Source organism: Rutilus rutilus, assembly GCF_951802725.1.
Source record: "Rutilus rutilus genome assembly, chromosome: 17".
Classification (NCBI taxonomy): domain Eukaryota; kingdom Metazoa; phylum Chordata; class Actinopteri; order Cypriniformes; family Leuciscidae; genus Rutilus; species Rutilus rutilus.
The window spans coordinates 36311056-36331463 of NC_140230.1; the positions used below are offsets into that span (position 1 = coordinate 36311056).

The 20408-nt window shown below is 35.5% G+C and overlaps 1 protein-coding gene across 1 annotated transcript in view; it reads left to right on the forward strand.

The window, feature by feature from the left end:
• The window catches only part of eif3ha (eukaryotic translation initiation factor 3, subunit H, a), a 71929-nt gene that overhangs the window by 43070 nt on the left and 8451 nt on the right, over positions 1 to 20408 (forward strand). The window contains exons 3-5 of the mRNA XM_084385792.1: positions 485 to 652; positions 11534 to 11633; positions 15662 to 15811. Coding sequence (XP_084241918.1) covers positions 485 to 652; positions 11534 to 11633; positions 15662 to 15811 — 418 coding nt within the window. The remainder of the gene's footprint in view (positions 1 to 484; positions 653 to 11533; positions 11634 to 15661; positions 15812 to 20408) is intronic.

Consider the following 20408-nt stretch of genomic DNA (forward strand, 5'->3'; position numbering starts at 1 on the left):
ATTTATTTCAGTTTTTAATCTTATTTTTTTTTATCTAATACAAATATGCTTTTTTTTTAATGTTATGCTTTTTCTTCTTGCTTCCTTTTATAATCCGAATAAATAGTTATTCTGCCTTTTTAAATGGCATGTTGTCTATGCTTTATACATGTCATCCAATAATAATTTACATTTGTATCATATCTGTGCTAGTATCTCGATATAGGTGCGTTATAATGACATGGTGCTCTCTAATCCGTCACACAATGTTGGGAAGTCACTGTGTTATAGTGCTTTTGGTCAAATGAAAGTGCACTGGGGAAAAGTGATACTGGGAACCCACCCAGCCATTGTTCTTCCAGCATCTCCCATGATGCACCAGCTCGAAGCCTTTCGCTTTGACTAATGAACGGCCCTGGAAATGTCAAACTTTTCGTTACCCAGCACCATCATTTCTCATAAAGCAGATATAAACTCATTTTCTCTCTCTCTTTGTCTCTTCCAGTTCAGTACCAGATGGAGATGATGAGGAGTCTCCGGCACGTGAACATCGACCATCTTCACGTCGGCTGGTACCAGTCCACGTTCTACGGGTCTTTCGTCAGCCGAGCTCTTCTGGACTCGCAGTTCAGCTATCAGCACGCCATCGAAGAGTCTGTGGTGCTCATTTATGGTGAGTCTCATTAGTGAATAACCCTGGATTCAGGGCTCGACAGCAAGAGCTTTTCACTCGTATTTGCAGATTAAAAAGTTTTTAAAAAAGTGGATCAAAACCTTTCATCAAAGTTATACGTGAATTTTGAACAATACCTGTTCTTGTCTTTGGACAACTTTGATGAAATTGTTTGATCCACTTCAAATGTTGACGTATGTATATGTGTGTGTTTGTGTGTCAGAGAGTGTGTGTGTGTGTGTTTCATAATTGGATTTTGCATTTATTTCTGCAACAATCATTTTATAATTTTTCTGAAAATGCCATAATGGTATTTAGATATTTATTTATGAATTATTTTTATTAGAAATAAATATTTACACACATACATACACACAAATATGTGTATACGTATACATATACATACATACATACATACACATATGTATATATATATATGTGTATGTGTGTATATATATATGTATGTATGTGTATGTGTGTGTATGTATATATATATATATATATATATATATATATATATATATATATATATATATATATATATATATATATATATATATATATATATATATATATATATATATATATATATATATATATATATATATATATTGCAAGGCAAGTTTATTTATATAGCACATTTCATACACAATGGCAATTCAAAGTGCTTTACATAGAAGAAATTAAAATAATTAAAAGAAATAAGAATAATTAAAACAGTTTAGAAAAATACAAAATAAAATACAGTACAAACAGTCGGACGAACATTGGCACAGTGCTCATTCATTAAATGCATAGCTAAACAGATGTGTTTTGAGTCTGGATTTGAATGTGACTACTGTAGGAGCACATCTGATCTCCTCTGGAAGCTGGTTCCAGCTGCGGCTGGCATAATAGCTAAAAGCGGACTCGCCATGCTTAGAGTGAACCCTTGGTATTTCTAGCTGATATGATCCTAATGATCTGAGTGATCTGTTGGGTTTATATTCAGTGAGCCTATCTGCAATGTATTGAGGTCCTAGGCCATTGAATGATTTATATACCAGTAATAATACTTTAAAATCAATCCTAAATTTAACTGGGAGCCAGTGTAAAGACCTGAGGACTGGTGTGATATGTTCATATTTTCTGGTTCTGCTCAGAATCCTGGCGGCAGCGTTCTGTATGAGCTGACACTGTCTTATGGTCTTTTTGGGAAGGCCAGTGAGGAGTCCATTACAATAATCCACCCTGCTGGTGATGAAAGCATGAACAAGTTTCTCTAAGTCTTGTCTGGAAACAAAGCATCTAATTCTTGCAATATTTTTCAGATGATAGTATGCTGATTTAGTTATTGCTTTGACATGACTACTGAAACTAAGGTCTGACTCTAGTGTCACACCAAGATTCCTGACTTGATGTTTAGTTGTTTGACCCCTAGAGTGAAGGTGTGCGTTCACCTTGAGAACTTCATCTTTGTTTCCAAACGCAATGACTTCAGTTTTGTCTTTGTTTAACTGAAGAAAGTTTTGACACATCCAACTGTTAACTTCATCAATGCATTGGCACAGGGAGTCAATGGGGCTATAATCGTTAGGCGATAGGGCTAAGTAGAGCTGTGTGTCGTCTGCATAGCTGTGGTAAGCAATTTGGTTCTTTCTCATTATTTGGCTCATTGGGAGCATATACAGGTTGAACAGGAGTGGTGCAAGAATTGAGCCTTGAGGGACTCCGCATGTCATGGATGTCCACTCAGACTTATGGTCTCCTATACTCACATAATAACCTCTCCCATCTAAGTATGACCTGAACCATTTTAGGACTATCCCAGAAAGCCCCACCCAGTTTTCCAGCCTGTCCAGAAGTATGTTGTGATCGACAGTGTCAAATGCAGCACTGAGGTCGAGTAGTACCAGCACTGATAATTTGCCTGAATCAGTATTTAAGCGAATATCGTTTATTATCTTTATGAGCGCTGTCTCTGTGCTGTGGTGCGGTCGGAAACCAGATATATATATATATATATATATATATATATATATATATATATATATATATATATATATATATATATATATATATATGCGCATGCACGTGTGTGTATATGTATTTGTTTGTGTATATATACAGTACCAGTCAAAAGTTTGGAAACATTACTATTTTTAATGTTTTTGAAAGAAGTCTCTTATGCTCATCAAGCCTGCAGTTAAAAAAAAAAAAAAACTGTTTAATATATTTTTTTGGAATACTTTTTTCAGGATTATTTGATGAATAAAAAGTTAAAAAGAACTGTATTTATTTAAAATAGAAATCTTTTGTAACAATATACACTACCGTTCAAAAGTTTGTGAACAATAACTTTTTTTTTTTAAAGAAATTAGTACTTTAATTCAACAAGAATGCGTTTAATTGATAAAAGGTGATGGTAACGATTTATATTGTTAGAAATGTTTTTATTTTGAATAAATGCTGTTTTTATGAATAAATGCTGTTAACGTTTACTCATCAATGAATCCTGAAAAAAGTATTCCAAAAAAATATAGTAAACAGCACAACTGTTTCCATCATTGAGTATCAAATCATCATATTAGAATGATTTCTGAAGGATCATAAGACACCAAAGACTGGAGTACTTGCTGATGAAAATTCAGCTTGGCATTAAAAAAATAAATTACATTTTAAAGTATATTAATTTAATATATTTTTAATAATATTATTTATTATTTAATATTATTTATTTATAAATATATTTTTAATAATATTATTTTTTTAACATATATATATATATATATATATATATATATATATATATATATATATATATATATATATATATATATATATATATATATATATATATATATATATATATATATATGTGTGTATATATATATATATATATATATATATATATATATATATATATATATGTATATATGTATATGTATGTATGTGTGTGCAAAGATTAATCATTTCCCCCCAAAAAGTTTGTGGTTATATAATGTGTTGTATGAAAGTATGAAAATTGTGTTGCGTGTATATACTGTTTATAATATAAATATAAATTATATATTTTTTTTTAATCAACATGTCATTATAGAAAAACAAAGATCTAGTTCCTTATTCATTCCATTATTCAAGTTTATAAGTCCAGAATGCTTCTCGTTTCAACCATTCTTTATTTTTTTTACTGTCGCCACTACGTCGCCCGTTTGTGTTTGCTGCGAGTGCTTTGAGTGTTTTCCCCGTTGTTAATGTGATTTTATGTTCTCTGCTTTACACTTATGCCTGAGAACACCGTTTCAATGGTAAAGTCTGTCGATACACAAACTTGCAGAATAAATGCCTTGAATGCAATGCAGCGCTTGAGATGAACGCAGCCGTCAGTGTTGTGAATGTAAAGTGCATTGGTACAATAGTGGGTGAAGTGTGTGTTCAGGATCACGAGTGTTTCACTGCCCTGTATTCTAGACTCGGTTCACGGCTGCTGTGCTTTATATTTAATCTTGCCCCCTTTAAACCCATCAATAATGCAGGCTGATATATTAAAGTCTAAATAAAAATCTGCTCACATCTCTCTGCATACCGAGGAAAGAAGTCTCGCCGTTTCTGTGTTTGAGTTCAGCAGATCTGACTCTTTCTGAGAGAGCTGTGAGCTTTTGGTGGAAATTCGCTCCAGTGCGTTTCAAGACAAATCTCACATGACACGCTTTTTTTACACGTCGTTTTTTACTTTTGCATATTTTTTTTTTAAATATGCATTTAGCAGACTTGTAATCCTAATATTTACATAAAGCGACTTGCATTGCATTCATCAGGTGAAATATATTAGTACATTGTGAATATTGTAATTTTTTTATACGCCGTTACGTTTTATAAAGATTTATTAATGAGGCAAGGGTGTAGTTACAGTCAAGCTATTTTAAGGCAAGTTTATTTATATAGCACATTTCATACACTATGGCAATTCAAAGTGCTTTGCATAGAAAATAAACACAATAAAAGCAAGGGAAATTAAAACGGTTATAAAAGGAATTAAGAGATAAATTAAATTACATCTTAAGGCGAGACACAGCAGGCAAAAACATCTTTTTTTTACTGGTCAATTTTGAGATTTTGGGATATTTATCTTCAATAACTTGTGGTGAAAAGTCTGAAATACACATTTAGGTCTTTATTTTACCACACTTTGTCTGTTTGCGTCTGTAGATTTCTAATAAATTCAACAAAAGTTGGCGTTGTAAATCATCGCTCCGTGATCTCTGTCTGCTCCCTGTCATCACACACACCGCTGGAAAGCTCTCTCTCTCCTGTACAATGCTGTCGGATCCAAATATGCTCATTTCCTTTTTATCAGCAACCAGTCGTGAAAGTAAAAGGGGGGATTTAACTCTAAATGTGCAATCTCATTGGCTGATATAAATCTTTAAAGCCCGTTTTCTCAAAATGACTTTTCTCTCATTCTCCAAGTCCGAAATCTCCACTTCAGTAGCACCGATATACACCACACATTCCAGTCTTGTACCTAGTTATATTATGAAGATATTTACTGCGGGATTTGTAAATATATTATTCCTAGCCTGATTTATATAACATTTTATTCCAAAAAAATGGCGCAAATCAATTTAAGGGTATTGACAGTATATTCTGATTTACAGGATAACAAAAGTAGATATCCAATTTTTTTTCCCATCTAATATGTGAACACAATGAGAAAATAATTTTTAACCTTGCTTTATCCAATACTCAGATACTCAAATTAGTGCATATTTAATTAGATATTGCCTAATTTGTAGATTTAAACATTAAATTACAGAATTTGTAATACCTTTTTTTTTTCCTCATCTTGATGTAGGTAATCAACTGGGAAAGTTTCATGGTGATATCTGCTAGTTAAAAAATTTAGTCTCGCGTAACGGCATGAATAATTTTTATTTAATTTTTTTTTACGGAAAAGTTTAAATGTCATTTTGGTGAGTTTTAAGGGATAAAATTATAGACTACAGGGGGACTTTTTCATTTAATTTGGCATTGCACATTATGCGACGTGACTGTGCGACGCCATGTTGATGCTGAAATGTTGTCGTATTTTGCACTGGCTTCTGTTTTATTATTGCATCATCGTTTAAAATGTCCACCGTGACTCTAGATGGCCGTTCCTCTGGCAAAGCAAGGACGTTTGCAAAGTGCGCGGGACCCTCTGCAGGGTGTGTGTGTGTGTGAGTGGCAGCTCTGATAAGACCTGTGTGAACACTTCAAAGTCTTTGACAACTCTCTGACAAGCACATTAATTCAATACATCTCTCTCACTAAAAGCAGCGAGGGCTTGTGTGTTGCGCAGCTTGAATATGAAACCTGACAGCTCCTGCACTCCATGATTTCTTTATGAAAGAGGAGACAAAGCTTCTCTGCGTGACCTCCTGGCCCTCGTGCCTGAGATTGGTTATCCGGCGGGTGAATATAAATGTCTTGTAGGCGCTGGATGGAAGTGGTTGTTTTATAGCGCTTAACTCTGTGACCTTTCTGTTATTGTCATACGCTTTGTTCCCGTTTCAAATGGACCATTAAAGGCACTGTATCGCTCGTCTGAGTTCTCTCCTCTACTCAAAGACATAGTTTAAAGATGATCTGTAATGATGTTAATAATAATCTCGTAACTTGAATCTCTAAACGTAACCTGAGTCTAAACGTAACCTGAATCTGTGGTTTAAAATGCATCAAAGTGACAATTATGTATTGAACATTCACAATAAGTTTGTGTTTGTGTTTGTTGTTGCTGGTGATAAATAGGGATGGGACGATTACCGGTTTCACTATAAACCACGATAAAATGTACTGACGGTTGGTATTATCGTTTAAAATTGAATTATCATTAAAACCGTGTTTGATTATCGCGATTTTAATAACTCACTGTAACTCACAGTCTGACGCAGGCGCAGCGCACGTTGTTTTTTTGTTAGAGAAGGAATGACGGAAGGCAGATTAATGTTTTAAATCTTAAATCAAAAATATCAAACTCAGTAAACAATAAATCAACTCTGATTTCATTTTCAATACAATCGAAAACGGAGACGCAAGACGGCAAGCTGTATTTGAATGAAACGAGAGTGCGCGTGCGCTGCGATACATGTGCGCTGTTATAATGCGTTGCTATTGACGACGGTCATTTTAAGGAAGTAAATGCCACGGAATATAATCTTGCTTAAAGTGCATAGAGCTGCATGTTTTATTTGTTGTTTGTTGATTTTCAAATATAAAACTTTGAGAATCGTTTCAATGAAAATCTCAAATGAAGATCGCGGAACTCCAGCTTGTCTGTGTTTTCAGATCATCCGCGCTTCATCCAGATCATCTAGAAAGCGCGCGCGCGTATGGTTGCCAGATACTATTGAAAAGACCGGGTAGAAAACGTGCTCTTTTAACAGAAAAGCTCTGACTTGGGTTTAAATTATTGAAATCTGGCAAACGTAAGCATGAACGCTCGTAAAAACAGTCTGTAATGTGTTGTCTTCTCCTTTATTCGACAAAAATAAGTGGTTTTGGTCAAGTTTTAGCCCCCCGTATTTCGCACGGAGAGATAGGAGAGAGTGATGCACTGCAGCGGATCCAGTAGTGCTCAGGACCTCAGGCAGCTGAAGAGGAGAAGAGGGCAAGGCTGAGACGTGCTGCTGAACAGAGAAAACGGGCCCTTGAGATTCTGGTTCAGGCAAAAAAGAAAAAATAATCTCATGCTGCGTTTTGTGTAAATACTTTAAAATGGCCCCCATATTTTATGTTTTATGTGTTATATTTTCTATTTATTCTTTGTGCAGCACATTGGTAACCTTGTTTTTTAAAATGTGCTATATATTTAAAGTTGATTGGATTGGATTTTTTGCTGCCGTATCCTTCTCACATGTTTTACCCCGACCAGTTTTCATGCCTGCGTTTTAAATATTAATTCTTTTAATGCACTTTTATTTGGCAGTCGAGGAAGTGAACGCACGCGTACAGGATCAGTATATTAAATCCGTGCATTCGCTAATATAAAGGTCCTGTTCAGTGTTATTTAAAATTTGCTTACTTTATTAAATTTCTGTTCCTGAAAACTGCTGTCAGACCAACCCTGAAAAGCGCTGTTTATTTCATTTGTGTCTGTTATATTGTATTTATTTGTGCTTTTGCTTTTAATTTGATTATTTGTTCTTATTTTATTACTGATTGCTTGCTTGCCTTTAATAATGTTCTAAAAAAGTCAATTTTAGGCCCTGTATATACAATATATTATTTAAAAAAGGTTCATTATAATGCGTGTAATGCATCAAATGAGATGTTGCTTTTGCTTCTAGAATAAAAGGCAACTGCTAATGTGTCGTATTTCACACACTGTGTGTGATATCTCTCGCATCTTTCTAGCAAGATCAGCCAGTGTTTACATTAAATATATTTAAACCTGGATCTTTGTATGTGCATGCCTTTTTATCCATTCGTGGTTTTTTTGCAGCAAATGGCATTTTTGGCAGAAATTTGTGGCGTACCACTAATATTCATGTGTTTTTTTTTTTTTTTTTCATCTCATGCTTTCTGCGGCTCTTCCAGCAGGAGTGGTTTAGCTTGTGGTGTTTCTTACAAACCTCAGATTCATCCGTCCATAAAAACCCTCCATCTAATCATTTGTGCATTTGAACCTTGTTTAGTAAAGCTCTTTCAGTGAAACTTTCTCTTCTCAGATCTCAAACTACAAACTCTGATCTACGATCTATCTCTCTCTCTCTCTCTCTCTCTCTCTCTCTCTCTCTCTCTCTCGTTCTCTCTCTCGTTCTTTCTCTCTTGTTCTCTTTCTCTCGTTCGCTCTCTCTTTCCCTCTTGTTCGCTCTTTCTCTCTCTTTTTCTCTCTTGTTCGCTCTCTCTCTCTCTCTCTCTCTCTCTCTCTCTCTCTCTCTCTCTCTCTCTCTCTCTCTCGTTCGTTCTTTCTTTCTTGTTCGCTCTCTCTTGTTCGCTCTCTTTCTCTTTCTTTCTCTCTCTTGTTCGTTCTCTCTCTCTCTCTCTCTCTCTCTCTCTCTCTCTCTCTTGTTTGTTCTCTCTCTCTCTCTCTCTTGTTCGTTCTCTCTTGTTCGTTCTCTCTCTCTCTCTCTCTCGTTCGTTCTCTCTCTCTTGTTCGTTCTCTCTCTTGTTCGTTCTCTTTCTCTCTCTCTTTCTCTCTCGTTCGCTTTCTTTCTCTTGTTCGTTCGTTCGTTCTCTCTCTCTCTCTCTCTCTCTCTCTCTCTCTCTCTCTCTCTCTCTCTCTCTCTCTCTCTCTCTCTCTCTCTCTCTCTCTCTCTCTCTCTCTCTCTCTCTCTCTCTCTCTCTGTCTGTGAATGATGGTGGATCAGCTGATGTGTTTGCAGTGTTAAAGGGGTTAATAAAATCCTTGTTAATGCCTTGGATGTAAATGGGGCATAAACAAATGTATTTGCGATGTTGACCCTGATGGTTTGATTGTAAAGGAATGGGAAAGAATCCCAAAACTAAATCTCAAACTACAAACTCTGATCTCTCTCGCTCTCTCGCTCTCTCGCTCTCTCTCTCTCTCTCTCTCTCTCTCTCTCTCTCTCTCTCTCTCTCTCTCTCGCTCGCTCTCGACCGCAATAGACCGGAGAGTTTCTAAGAAATGCAGTTTCTTTGTAAAACCAAAATTGGGCTTGAGGAAAAGTGTACTCAATATTTCAACAACTGAAAAAGACATTGTATTACCATTTCCACGCTTCATTAAGTAGCAGAGCCATTCCGAACAGTACTAAGGTAATAAGAAATGTTTCTGTAGTACCGAATTAGCAGAGTTATTTTGTAAGGATGAGGTTTCTTGAAAGCCATCGTTTCGAGCAGTAATTATAGTTTTCAGCATTAGTGTTGTTTTTGATCAATTCAGTGCTTCCTTGGTGAGCAGAATTTAGCAAAAGCCTATTTAAAATGCGATTCCAAACTTTTGAATGGCGGTGTGCGTCAAATATCATTAAAGATATGATGAAAAGTAATTGATTTATAGTTGCTTCGCCCAGCCCTGAAATCTGCCATTCATGAAGGCTTTAGTCTGCATTGCCAGAGAGAATATTCAATTCCTTTGTCCTTTTGAACCATTATATTTGTGATTTTAATGCCGCTGAAAGAAAGCATCTCTCATAACATTGAGGTACTGATGCTGTATATGAGTTCAGATCCATTGTAGATCAGACACCGTGTTCATTCAACATTGATTTTAATCATGTCTTCCATTACATGCAGGACATACTGTTAAGAACATACTGGTGACATTTCGAACAAGTTCAGGACACAATGTTTGTTTGGTGTTCGTTTCGGGAGTTTGAAGTGGTTTGCCAAAGCAAAATTTAAATTTACAATAAAATTTTCGCTCTGGTTAACACTTTTGAACTCCCTTTGGTCCGTGGTGATGTAATAACTGGGTGTGGCTCTGAGGCTCCGCCTACTTTGAGGTGGAAATCTTTTTCCGGTTCATTTCTTCTGTCCAGTCCATTGAGGACAGACATGAGTAAGCGAAGAAAGAAAAAGTTAATATATCGGGCCTTTTAATGTCTTTAACTGATTTGACAACAATGTATCCAAATATTTGATCCAAAGCATCACCGTGACTTTTTAGGCAAACCAGAATGTATTGGGAAAAATTCATTCAAGAGGACAGATAAAGCAAAAGAAATTTTGTTTTTCATTTAATACCAAAAAAATGAGCCCAGCATGCATGTTTTTTCTGCTTATTAGAGTATTTCACCATTAACTGACTTAAACATGCTAATGTCAAACTCTATTGGCGTTTCTCAATACCAACTATGGAGAGTTTGGCTTGCGTCATTGGTGATTCAGACTTAGACTATACACACATATTGAGAATAACCTGATTATCTTCACTGTATGTATGTATGTATGTAACAGTATGTCCTGCATCCATATCACCCTGTAGCCCAAGACTGGTTGCCCACTGAAGCTAAGCAGGGCTGAGCCTGGTTAGTACCTGGATGGGAGACCTCCTGGGAAAACTAGGTTGCTGCTGGAAGAGGTGTTAGCGAGGCCAGCAGGGGGTGCTCACCCTGTGGTCTGTGTGGGTCCTAATGCCCCAGTATAGTGACGGGGACACTATACTGCCAAAAGAGCACCGTCCTTCGGATGAGACGTAAAACCGAGGTCCTGACTCTCTGTGGTCATTAAAAATCCCAGGATGTCCTTCGAAAAAGAGTAGGGGTGTAACCCCGGCATCCTGGCCAAATCTGCCCCTTGGCCTCTGTCCATCATGGCCTCCTAATCATCCCCATACACTGATTGGCTTCATCACTGTCTCCTCTCCACCAGTAAGCTGGTGTGTGGTGGGCGTTCTGGCGCAATATGGCTGCCGTCGCATCATCCAAGTGGATGCTGCACATTGGTGGTGGTTGAGGAGATTCCCCTCTTCCATATGTAAAGCGCTTTGAGGTCTCAGAAAAAGCGCTATATAAATGTAACGAATTATTATTATTATTATTATTATTATTATTATTATGTATGTATGTATGTCGCATCACATCACAAACTAAACTTAAAAAAAAAAAAAATCATTCCACATACACGTATCTGCATATTACAACATTCCAATGCTTTATGATAAAATTCATACAAGGAAAAAAGTTTTAATGAACAATTATAGCTATTATTGAAGTATAAAGTATAAGAAGCTAGAGACAAACAATTTCAGTCGGTGCTCTAATACAACGAGGTGTGTGTATATATGTAAGTGTGTGTGAATGTGTGTATATATGTTATGTATATGTGTGTGAATGTATATTTGTATGTATGTATGCATGCAGGTATATGTATGTGTGTGTGAATGTACATTTGTGTGTGTATGTACATCCATCCATTCATACAGCATGTGAATCTAGCTTGTTTTTTGCTTCATAGATCCCATAAAGACTGCGCAGGGCTCTCTGTGTCTGAAGGCCTACAGGTTGACCCCCAAACTAATGGAGATCTGCAAGGAGAAAGACTTCAGTCCGGAGGGGTGAGACTCTTTCTGTTCTTACCAACTTAAACGAATGCAATCGGAGTTATATAACAATGTCCTGGCTCTTCCAAGCTTTATAATGGGAGTCAATGGGTATATAAAGTTTTGGTAACACTTTATTTTACAGTGTCCATGTTACATGTACTTACCGTAGTAATAACAGTAAATTGTGCATAATTACATGCAATTAACCCTCAACCAAAACCTACCCTAACCCTATAGTAAGTAGTGAATTAGTAGTGTAAAAATGTAGTGAATTATAATTACTCAGTACTTAAATATATAAATACACTGTAGCAATGACACCTTAAAATAGTGTAACCATTTTTTTGGGAAGTCCATGAAAGCGCATCCATTCATGATAAAAGTGCTCCACATGGCTAAAGTTTTAAACATGGATGTTTTTATGACACGCACTTTGATGGACTTCTGAAGACATACAGCCATTCACTCCCATTATAAAGCTTGGAAGAGCCAGGACATTTTTAATATAACTCAGATTGTATTAAATGTTATATACACCTAGGATGACTTCAGGGTGAATAAATCATGGGATAATTTTCATTTTTGGGTGAACTATCCCTTTAAAGCACTTCATTACATTTCCCATGTCACTTCCCTTTCCTGTTACTATTAATCTGTTGCAAATGAGGACCGTCTTCAGTGCACGAACAGAAGTGTGTTTGGCCTCAGAAAGAGCCGTGGCTTTTATTTGTCATGATGGGGCGTCTTCGTCAGCACTGTCTGCCAACAAACAAATGCACAAAGTTTACAACCTCACTGGCTTCTCGGCAGATGGTAATTGGTTTTAGATTGCTGCTAGACATAAGGCTAATGGGGGGATGTATCAGCAAAGCCGTGACGTCTGAGCGTTTGGGATAACACTATCCTCGAACTCGGGACTCGAACGCTGAAGGGTTCACTGTGGGGAAACGGGGATCTCAACCGTTTAACGTTACAGATCTTATTGTGCATAATCTATTAAACTTTAAAAAGCTCGAGTTGGGCGATATATTGATATGATGAAATGTCATTTTTGCAGTGCTTTAAGTATTTCAATGAGTCAATATTATAAACTCTGAAATCCACCAGAGAGAAAAACATATTTGAAATGTATTTTTTATATATATATATATATATATATATATATATATATATATATATATATATATATATATATATATTATTGTTACATGTTGTTATTATAATGTTTTTATTAATTGTAGTAGTAGTATTTTTTTTTTGTCTTTTATTATCATTAGTTAAAATGTATAATACATATATATTAAATGATCTACAATTAGTATTTTTTTTTATTTTATATATGCAATAAGATTATACATTTATTTATTATAATTAATACATAATGTAATAAATTTGTTATTCAATATTATTATATTATAGGTTTTATATTTTATATATACATACACATATATATATATACACACACACACACACACACACACGTGTATATTTATATTTTATCATATATTTTTATGTATACAATTGTATTATTATTCATTAATTAATCCAGAAATAATGTAATATATTATATTTATTTATTTATTGTTATTTTAGATTTATATGCTCTTGGTTAAACTCAGTCTCTCTAAACCCCGCCTTCCCGAAAGCTTCCTCTGCTCTGATTGGTCAGACGGCTCAATCTGTTGTGATTGGTTGCTTAGAGCGCGTGTCGGAAACCAAACGCCTATTAAACTTGTTAGAATCCTACGAAGGATCTTGATCTTTTACACTGCAGACCTTTTACATTCACATTCCCCGAGTTAAAATTAAAGAACGTGTACAGTACTTCTTTCAGCTGATGTCTCCTAGAACGTCTGGTTTCACTCAGAAACGTGTCATATTACAGATTTAATGGGTAAAGCACAGTGTTTCATGTTGACATCAGACATGTTCGTGTTGACCTTGTCATCTGCCGGGTCGACACTCGTCATTCGGTGCTTGAATATTCAGCTAGTTAAGAAGAGCACTGCTATTGATTTATGAAAATAAGCCTTTATTTGTGTAGTGAAGGAAGCGGGGTGTGTGTGTAGGGGGGTCATCGTGAATGATGCATACAGATCGCTTGTCAGATTCATATGGAATATCAATCTGAAATCTGTGTGAGGCACTGCTATATTGATATTCCTCAAACATTCTCCTGCTCCTCCATGAGTTTCTGCAATTCAGCTCGATTGGCAGAACACACCGACTCATTGAGATGATGGATAGTGTTCGGGCCGGAGGGTCCGGTGACCCTTCAACTGCTCAGAACGAGGCGCTCGTGGGTCGTCTGAATGACCGATGGCCGTTTACACCTGATAATAGCCTGTTTCATTGAGCTGCATTGATTGAGTTCATGCATGCTAACATCAGTGCATGAAATCAGACACACATGCTTCTCAATATATTCCTGCGTTTTAGGACTGTCAAAATGGCTGAAAAGCTAAATTTGCTTAAGCTTAAATATTAGCAAGATTCAAATTATATTCGAATTGTTGACAGTGTTCCGGCTGATGACACACACACGGCGCACTGTATACTGGATAAGCTAACAAACACACACACCGCGTCAGTTACGTCGTCATGTCTCGTGCGCCTCTTGTCACCAAACATTTTAATGCACTCTTTTTGCGTTCGAATTGCATTTTAAATTTTTTCGACGAATATTCCAAATTCGAATTTTTATTTGACCGCCCTAATGCATTTTAATCTCGCTGCAAACATGGTGTTTGGAACACAAATCTTTTTTTTTTTTTTTTTTTGAGATATTCCACAATCTGGGCATTTCCACGTGTTGAATCATTATTTTCTTTAAGTTTAGAAGATGATTGACACTTGAGTACGCCGTCTTTAGGTGTTGTTTGGATGCATCAAGATGTAAAAAGAAATTAAAAGTATTTCAACTGTGCTTTTGTATAGTGGTCGACCGACATTGTTTTTTTTGATTGCCGATATCTTAGAGAGCAGGATGGCCGATATTTTTATTTACTTTATATTTATTTCCATTAAAATAAATTCCATTGATTCCATTAAATCTGCAAGGTGTCTGCATTAAGATATTCAGAGATTTGTTTAAATGATGTAGATGCGCATTTGCTGAATGTTGACAGTAAATGAGAAAGTATTTTAGCCTGATTGTTTGCCTTTTCTGTAACAAATAATATAAAAGCAATACTTTACTTTTTCGCATACCATTTGCTTTCTTTGTTTACCAGTTCTGTCTAACAAAGTATTAGATATGACTGACAGAGATCGTAAACTAATGAAGACGGAGGATGTGAGTGAGCCTTGGCGATATATATCGGTCGACCACTACTTTTGTATTTACATTACGTTCTTTGACACATTTTTAACCCGGTTTACACCTGTATTTATTTCTGGACACTGGACCACATGAGATGAATGTTAATGTTGTAGAGAAGATTTAAAGTATTCAAAATGCAACTAATGGTGATAAGGTCATTGTAATATTTGCATACTGAAATCTTTCTGACAGCCGTTTATAGTCTCCTTCAAAAACTTTCACATTATTATTTTAATATGCTTTTTCAGATATTCCCTTTCATGTAGTGTGTAATAGAGCTGTTTGTGAATGTAGAAGTGCAGATAAATGGAGTTATTGTCTCCTAAAGCGACCAATCAAAACAGACTGTGCCGTCTGACCAATCAGAGCAGCTCTCGGAGAGGCGGAGTTTAGAGACTGAATCTTCAAACTAACTGATTCAGACACTGAGAAATGAGCTGATGCTATGATGTATATTTTGAGAATTAAAGTGTTTTTTTTGTTTGTTTTTTTTTTATATCGTAAATGCATGTAAATCTATTTTAGGAGACTCAAACAAAATGCAAAACCTTTAAAATAGCATCATAGGGGAACTTTAATGGTTCACTGATGCATGTTTTCCCACAATCTTTGCACAATAAAAGTCTTAATTTCTTAAAATATATACAGTATATATTGATTGGTGGTGTGTATTTTCCTAATGTTTGGTTTGTAACTCTGAACGCCTGTGTTTCCCCAGGCTGAAGAAGGCGTGCGTTGGCTTCGAGCACATGTTCGAGGAAGTCCCCATCGTCATCAAGAACTCTCATCTCATAAACGTGCTCATGTGGCATCTGCAGGAGAAGAGTACGGTGGCTGACAAGCACGAGCTGCTCAATCTGTCCAGCAGGTCAGCATCACCCCGACCTCTGCGACCCAGCGCTCACATTGCCATTTTGGGGGGAAAATATGTTGTTTGCTGATTCATCTCGTCAGTTTGTGTCTTTTAAGCCTCTCTGTCACGGCTCTGTTGTGCACAGGTTGACCGAGGAAATGCAATACATGCTGACATGCTCACAGTTTAATCTTGACACTCGAAATAGGGCCTGTAATAGTTACAGAAACAGCCTTCTGGGAGTAGAGAAATGCTGCGAATGCGAAGCAGTGATTTTATTCCAGCGTTTGCAAATATAAGCACAAGCATCTAGTCTATCATCATCCCTCACTAGAACCCTAAAGCTGTGCTTCTTAATTGGGTTTTTATCTAATATTGGGTCCCACTTTATTTTGTCTATGAACATTAAAACTAATCATCTGATGCAATGCACTTAAAGTTTTTACATTGTAGTTCTGTAATATAATTACACTGTTGACCCCTTAAAGTCTCCTGTAGTCAATCATATTATCCCTTAAAACTCACCAAAATTATATATTTAAACGTTTTTTCCATGAAAAAAAATTCATGCCTTAAAATATCTTGAATGTAACTCGACACCCTTGCCTCATTTAGTATTTGTGGTTCTATGAATATGCAAATGAGCCCCGCCTCCACTCACTCACTCAGCTCAGAGATCCACTGGTTGACGATCACACGTTGATCTGATTGGTTACAAGGTAGTTTGTGACGTCAGAAACACCAGCGATTTCAAAGTGTGTTTTTGAGACTGTCTTTGGTTCACTGCAGTTTTAAGGAGGAAATACTCAGCAATGGTGTCGACTTAAAGCGTATTAAAAACACCACATAGACACATAAACATTTAAAAGTTGGATTTTCATTACAGGGGGACTTTAAAACACATTCGTACCTCCGAACCTTACCCATAAATCCCACCTCAACATCAACACAATAAGCACATTGATGCAAGTACGGACACCTAATATAAAGTGTGACCTAATATGGATTTAGTATTAGCAATATTACCATCTGAATCTGTGGCAAAATACTGTGGTGTTTGACCAGACGTCAAAAATGATAAGGAAGCATTGTAAAAGTTTATAAGCCTATTTATTTTGCACGATTAAATGCATTTTATTTGCGTTTAACATCATTTTCTATACCAGATGAGAGCCACTGCCCTAAAATTAAGTTTCCGGGGGTCCATCAGTAACGCTGCTATCCGGAGCTGGACGTTTTATTCTCCTGCAAATAGTCCTCTCTTCTAAATTAATTTGGCTAATCCAGTTAGATCCCACTGAATTTTATTACAGATTGAGTCGAGTCTGTTTCCAGGAGAGCAGTTCCCAGAAATGAGCCTCATTACATTCGGAATGAATTTTCTTTTTCCCTTTTACTAATATGAGCTTCAAGGACAGCATGTTAAACGTGTTGAATTTAGAGCAGTGATTAGTGTCTATAAAAGGGCCATACTCTATAGCATTTTATTTTCCTTGCACTAGTTTAGCATTTCCACTCGGGCTCTTTTTCCTTTTATTTTACTTCTGAATGTGAGTTATATCGGTTTTGCCAAGTTGTTGAATATTGAATAGGCCTTGAAATGTTTCTTGAGCATCAAATCATCATATTATACTGATTTCTGAAGGATCATGTGACACTGAAGACTGGAGTAATGATGCTGAAAACAGGGTTCGTACAGGGTGCTTAAAGTGCTTGAATTTGACTTTTTTGACTTTGGAAAACCCTTGAAGACAGCCATATTTTTGAAGAGGTACTTGAAAAGTGCTTGAATTATTAAAAATAGGGAAGCACTGATACCGAGCTCATGTACTCGTACTCATAAAAATGCTCCGATACCAACAACCGATATAGTAACACATTGCTGTATGGCAAGCCGTTTTAACTTTTATTAATTTCCAGGATATGAATTCTTGATATCAACAATTCAATTTTCACTAGTTCAAATTATAGTTCTTGGTATCATGAATTAGATTTATACTAGTAACAATGAAACTTTTTGATATCAGAAATTACATTTCCACTAGTAACAATGATTATTCTTGATATCAACTAGTAAAAACTGTAATTCTTGATTTATTTTTGATCTGTAATTGTATTTTCACTAGTGAAATGTCACCATAGGCTGCCATTCAAAATCAATTGTTGATATCAAGAATTTATTTCTTACTAGTTGAAATTTCAATTTCACATATCAGAAATATAATTCTTACTAGTAAAAACATTTATTTTTGATATCAAGAATTCAATTGCTACTAGTAACAATGTTCATTTTTGATATCAATATTTCCATTTTCACTACTGACAATGTTCATTTCTAATATCATGAATGTGATTGTTACTAGTAAGAAAGCCATTTTAGATATCTGAAATTATATTGATATCAAATACATTTTCAGATATCAAAAATTAACATTTTTACTAGTAGCAATTCAATTGTTGATATCTAGAATAGACATTTTTACTAGTAACCACGTAATTCTTTATCAAGAATTCACATTTTTACTGGTAACAATGTAATTATCAAATTATATTTCTACTAGTAAGAAATACAAAGCTGATATGTGTATTCAAATAAGTGCACCCTTTAATTATTTTCTTTACATTTTAAAAATATTAATGTAACATTTAAAAAAATCTTAACCTTTTAAACAGTAAAGTATTCTTGTTCATTTAGTGAAAAATTGCATGGAAAGCATGCCTTGATTATTTTTAAACTAGACCTTTACATCAGTTTAGTTTCTATATTAGACGTATTGAGGCTGCAATGACTGTTTAAAAAAAAAAAGATTAAAAAGAAACCATTTTCAGTGCATAAAGATAAACACTGATATATTTAGAGTTTCATGATCAAAGGGTTGAAGAATATCAAGTATTTTTTTAGCTATATCACCCAGCTCTGATCTACAGAGTGCACTGATATCTTTTATTTCGAAAAAGCAAGAAATATCATCTTTTTGTTCTTTTTCTTTAATGAACACATGAGCTCAAAATGTAATTTTTCTGACTTCATGCTTCCCAGCAGCCACAGCTGTTCAGGACCCTCGTCTCAATCACACTAATTGATAGACTAAATACTTGAGACGTGAGCAGGTGTTTTGGTCTTTATAGTTAATGCTTTATGAGTCGGCACTATCTTTGCCATTTTGACTAAGTCTTTCATTTGTAGTTCAGAACATCCCAGGAGTTGGTGTGTGTTTAATCGGCCCTGCTGGTGAAATCATTCAGCCTTCCCATCAGCGTGCAGATAACGATAATGTATTCATGTAATTTCAGTCTTCCGGTGTGCAGAAGATGCCCTTTCCTTTCTTGGCAAATACCAATAGGTCTATAGAGCAGATGTGTCACTCCAAAAACAGAGGCTTGAAAGCATGTAATATTGAATGTTAAATTGTTGAAAATTGTCTTCATTTGCTTGTCCATCATGTCGTTCCAAAAGTTTTTTTTTTTTTTTCTCCCATGCATTTACAATGAATTCAGGCCTAAAGGGTGCAAAAGCGCTTCGTTCGACTCGTGCACTAGATTTTCCTTCACTAGAACCTTTTTAAAGGTGTGGTATAATGCCCTTTTCACAAGATGTAAAATAAGTCTCTGATGTCCCCAGAGTGTGTGTGTGAAGTTGTAGCTCAAAATACCCCACAGATATTTTTATATAGCATGTTAAAATTGTCACTTTTTGAAGCTGAGCAAAAACGCACCGTATTTGTGTCTGTCCCTTTAAATGCAAATGAGCTGCTGCTCCCAGCACAGTGGGCGGAGCTTCAAGAGCTTGTTCTTTTACCTCACACACATGCACTGGAAATTTCAAAAACTTTCAGCCTTTTATGTTCAAACTGGAGTCAGACAATGATGGAGAGACTCAAGAAGAAGTGATAACATGTAGAAGCAACAGGACATTTCTGAATGGTTAGTTGATGAATTTATGAAGCTGATGTGTAGTTATCTTCTAGTCATTGATTAGCATATTCTTTCATGATAATCTATAAATTGTGTTCAGGGGGTGGGGTTTATGTAAATTCTAGGGTTGGTGATGTCACTAACCCAGGAGGAATGTGGTGTAGTCTCTACCAGCCGTTTGTTGTAGTCCTTAAAAAGCGATTTCTTTAAAAGCAAATATCTCCCTTTGCTTTGAACTTTGAGCGTCGTAACTTTGCAGATGTTGTTTATGCTCAAACAGCAACATTACACACTAACTAAAGCTAGAAAAGTCAAATCATAATCAACCACCCCTTTAAATTGTGAATTAAACAGCTAGTAAACATGGTTTATCTCTAGAAAATGTTTAGGCTTGGAGTGTTTTGCATGAGTTATATAAACCGTTATGTTTTTATGGTGCTTTTGCATATTTTTGAAGGTGTCTTCATTCATTTTCATTTATTTTGAAGTAGTTAAACTCAAAGAATGGTTTGGAATGACTCAAACTGAAGTTAAAAATACATTAAAGCTAAATAGAGCTATAATAGTGAACTAGTAATAATAATTATTAAACTATAATAAACTAGTAAACATGACAAAAGCACATAAAATTACTAAAACTTAAATTAAAATATGAAAAATATAAAGCTAATTCAAAGCATTATTGAATACTATTATA